This window comes from Hakea prostrata, chromosome 8 (genome assembly GCF_041222555.1).
Source record: "Hakea prostrata isolate BN-2017 chromosome 8, UWA_Hpros_2, whole genome shotgun sequence".
Lineage (NCBI taxonomy): Eukaryota > Viridiplantae > Streptophyta > Magnoliopsida > Proteales > Proteaceae > Hakea > Hakea prostrata.
The window spans coordinates 16380927-16384491 of NC_142607.1; the positions used below are offsets into that span (position 1 = coordinate 16380927).

General features: G+C 42.2%; 1 protein-coding gene across 1 annotated transcript; it reads left to right on the top strand.

The window, feature by feature from the left end:
* Positions 1 to 434: 434 nt before the first annotated feature.
* On the top strand, positions 435 to 1329 carry LOC149007280 (uncharacterized). Its single transcript, XM_089167033.1, has 2 exons — positions 435 to 519; positions 626 to 1329. Exons 1-2 carry the CDS (start codon positions 435 to 437, stop codon positions 1327 to 1329), a joined length of 789 nt encoding a protein of 262 aa, XP_089023159.1.
* Positions 1330 to 3565: the final 2236 nt, after the last annotated feature.

The following is a 3565-nucleotide window of genomic DNA, read 5'->3' on the forward strand; positions in this document are numbered from 1 at the left end:
AACCCTTGAGCAACCTATCAAAGAGCAATGAACAAAATTTTCAAAGACTTGATCGGGAAGAATATGGAAGCTTATGTTGACGATATGCTGATCAAAAGCGTCACACGTTCGGGACACATTGCTGATCTCGCGGAGGTATTTTCGATATTACGAAAATACCAAATGAAGCTAAATCCAAAGAAGTGAGCGTTTGGCGTGTCTTCAGTGAAGTTCTTGGGTTTTATGGTATCTCAAAGAGGTATAGAGGCTAACCCAGCCAAAATACAAGCTTTGATTAACATGGAACCTCCAAGAATTGTTCGGGACGTGCAATGCCTGGCAGGAAGAGTAGCTGCGCTGAATCGCTTCATCTCGCAATCGGGAGAGAAGTGCCTTCCTTTCATCAAAGCTTTGAAGGATTTAAGGGGAAGCAAGGAAGCCCGATAGACAGATGAATGCCAAAAAGCGTTCGAGAGTCTGAAAGAAACTTTGGGAAAGCCACCTCTATTGTCCCGATCGGAGAAAGGAGAAACGTTGCAGGTTTATCTGGCCACTTCACCCTCAACTGTAAGCGCAGTTCTTGTTCGGGAGAAGGAAAGGAAGCAATGGCCTATCTATTATGTTAGTCATGTGCTCCTTGATGCAGAGAGGCGGTATTCCCAGATTGAAAAGCAGGCTTTAGCTCTGATGATTGCGGCCAGGAAACTTCGACCATACTTCCAAGCACACCCGATAAAGGTATTAACAAACTTTCCTTTGAAAAATGTTCTTCATAAGCCTGATTTGTCGGGAAGAATGGTGGCATGGTCGGTTGAGCTTGGTGAATTCCAAGTGAATTTCAAATCTCGCACAGCAATCAAGGCTCAGGGGTTAACAGATTTTGTCGTGGAAACCACGACTCCAATAGAAGAAGAAATCGAACCAAGTATTCCAACCATGTGGGAGATATACATTGACGGTTCAAGCAATAAGCATGGAGCTGGAGCAGATATTCTACTTAAAAGTCCAGTAGGTTTTATGATTCGGTACGCATTGAGATTTGCATTTGAAGCAAGTAACAATGATGCCGAATATGAAGCCCTAATAGCCGGACTCCGCATGGCAAAAGCTCTGGCGATAGCTCATGTCACTATATACAGTGATTCACAATTGATAGTTAATCAAGTGCAAGAAGAGTACAACGTTAAGGAGCCCCGACTACAAAAGTATCAAGAAATTGTGCGGGCATTACAAAAAGAATTCAAAGATTTGAAGGTGTGTCAGATCCCAAGGAAGGAAAATACAATGGCAGACGAACTCTCAAGATTGGCTAATGCCAAGGAAAGGACACTCGACCTTCTATTTACATAGAGGAGTTAGCCATCCCGAGCAATCAAGAAAAGGAAATATCTTATATCGAAGCTAAGCGTTGCTGGATGGACCCGATTATAGAGTATCTTTGGGATGACAAACTACCAAAAGACGTGAAGGAGGCCCGAAAGATTCAGGTACGAGCGTCGAGATTTACTATGCAGAATGGAAGATTGTACCGAAGATCTTATGCTGGTCCACTCCTGAGGTGCTTAGGTCCTGAAGGATCAAAAACCGCTTTGGCCAAAGTTCATGAGGGAATTTGTGGGGCACATATGGGCGGTCGGGCCCTAGCTCACAAAACCCTGAGGCTTGGGCTGTATTGGCCAAAGCTGCAATGAAGTATGTTTGTGCCTGCAACAATTGTCAAATTCATGCAACGGTATCAAAAAGACCGGCTGAAACCCTAACATCAATTCTTGATCCTATCCCGTTTGCAATGTGGGGAATTGACACTATGGAAAAATTCACCAAGGCATTTGGCGGACGGGAATATCTTATTGTGGCAATTGATTATTTACAAAGTGGGTAAAAGCAAGCGCTCTGGCAACTATCACTGAGAAAAAAGTAGAGAAGTTCATTTTGGAATCTATAATCTATAGATTTGGGATGCCAAAGGTCATTGTTACCGATCACGGAACACAATTTGACAATCCCCAGTTCAAGCAATTCTGCAACACCTATCAGATCGAGCACCGAATGTCATCGGTGGCATACCAATAGAACAACGGTCAAGTGGAAGTCACGAACCAAACGTTGCTAGACGGAATAAAGAAAAGACTTGAGTCAGACAAGGCTCTGTGGGTCGAAGATCTACAAAATGTTCTTTGGGCGTACCAAACCACGATTCGAACCCCAACCGGAGAAACTCCATTCAAACAAGCTTATGGATCTAAAGCACTAGCACCCGTGGAAGTAATAGTAGGGACACTACGAGAAAGAGAGTTCAAGGAAAAAGCAAATGAACAGGGTCTACTAGACAGTCTCGACTTGCTGGATGAAGTTCGAACAAAAGCAATTGCCCTAACTCAGCAGTATTAGCAAAGAATAGCATCTCACAATAACTCTCGAGTTCGACGTCGCCAATATTGATCGGGAGATTTGTTTCTAAGGAACACATTGGCTTCAGATCCACGTAATCAAAAGAAGCTGGATCCTTCTTGGGAAGGACCGTACATGATAGTCAAGCCGCTCAATTCGGGAGCATACAAGCTAAAGAATATGACCACCGGGTAGGAAGTTGACCGATCGTGGAATGCAAGGCACTTGAAGAAGTATTATGGAACTTGACCGATCTTAATTGAAACCAGTTCAAGTGATTGAGACATGACCTTTGTTCTGAACTTGTCAAAACTTTTTCCCACAGACGGCGCCAAATGTTGGTGCTAAATTTGCCGGACGTTTTGAACCGCAATCTTTGCACCAAATCACTCAGATCTGGATCGATCTGGTTTGCTCCACAATGAATCAATCTCTCGTACTGGAAAATATAACACCAAGTGAGAAATGGAGCCGATCGTCTTGATCGGTGTCGCGTCTCCGACGGTCTAGTCATAAATGAAGACGATGCTTCAAAGCTCGAAGGAGCTTCTGAAGATGCTCTAATAGTTTTGAATCCGAAAAGTACTGGTGTTTAGATTGATCTGAGAGTCTTACCCTTGACGAGTTCATCATCCCTTTTATATATAGATTTCTCGCCTATCTTGTTTTTAACTGTGACCGTCGGATTATAGCAAAGGATTGAATGGCTATGATTAGGCCTTCCTCCGAGTTCTTGGGCGGACCCATAGATTGCTTTACTTGATTAATTAAAACCAACCGAATTGTCATAAGATCGGAGTGAACCGGCCTGAACCGGGATCAGAATATTTTAGTCACAACACTAGGAGCATTATTTTAGCCTAGAAGATCACTTAATCTAAAGTTTTTGATTGTCACATGTCAGACTATATGAAGGCAAAACTGGAATTTTGGAAAACTCATATAAACTAATGTAAATATGCAAAGACAACACAAATACACAACTGGTGGAGAGAAGTATTAAAGTCTACAATTAATTATATAATTATATTGAGTATGACTCATGCTTTACATTTTTTTTGCCGATTGACATGGGGTCCCACTCAATCGAATAAAAAATCGGTGAAAAACTTAATGAAATTATGTTATATATGGTGAATTTGGCGATCTATTGCCGAAAAATCAACTTTTCACGATATTACGCTAATCTTTCGAC

Bases quoted from the DNA above. Each gene is read 5' to 3' on its own strand.
- LOC149007280 (XM_089167033.1), top strand. From the start codon at position 435: ATGCCAAAAAGCGTTCGAGAGTCTGAAAGAAACTTTGGGAAAGCCACC. The intron at 520-625 runs GTTTATCTGGCC...TCCTTGATGCAG, and splicing joins AGAAAGGAGAAACGTTGCAG to AGAGGCGGTATTCCCAGATT.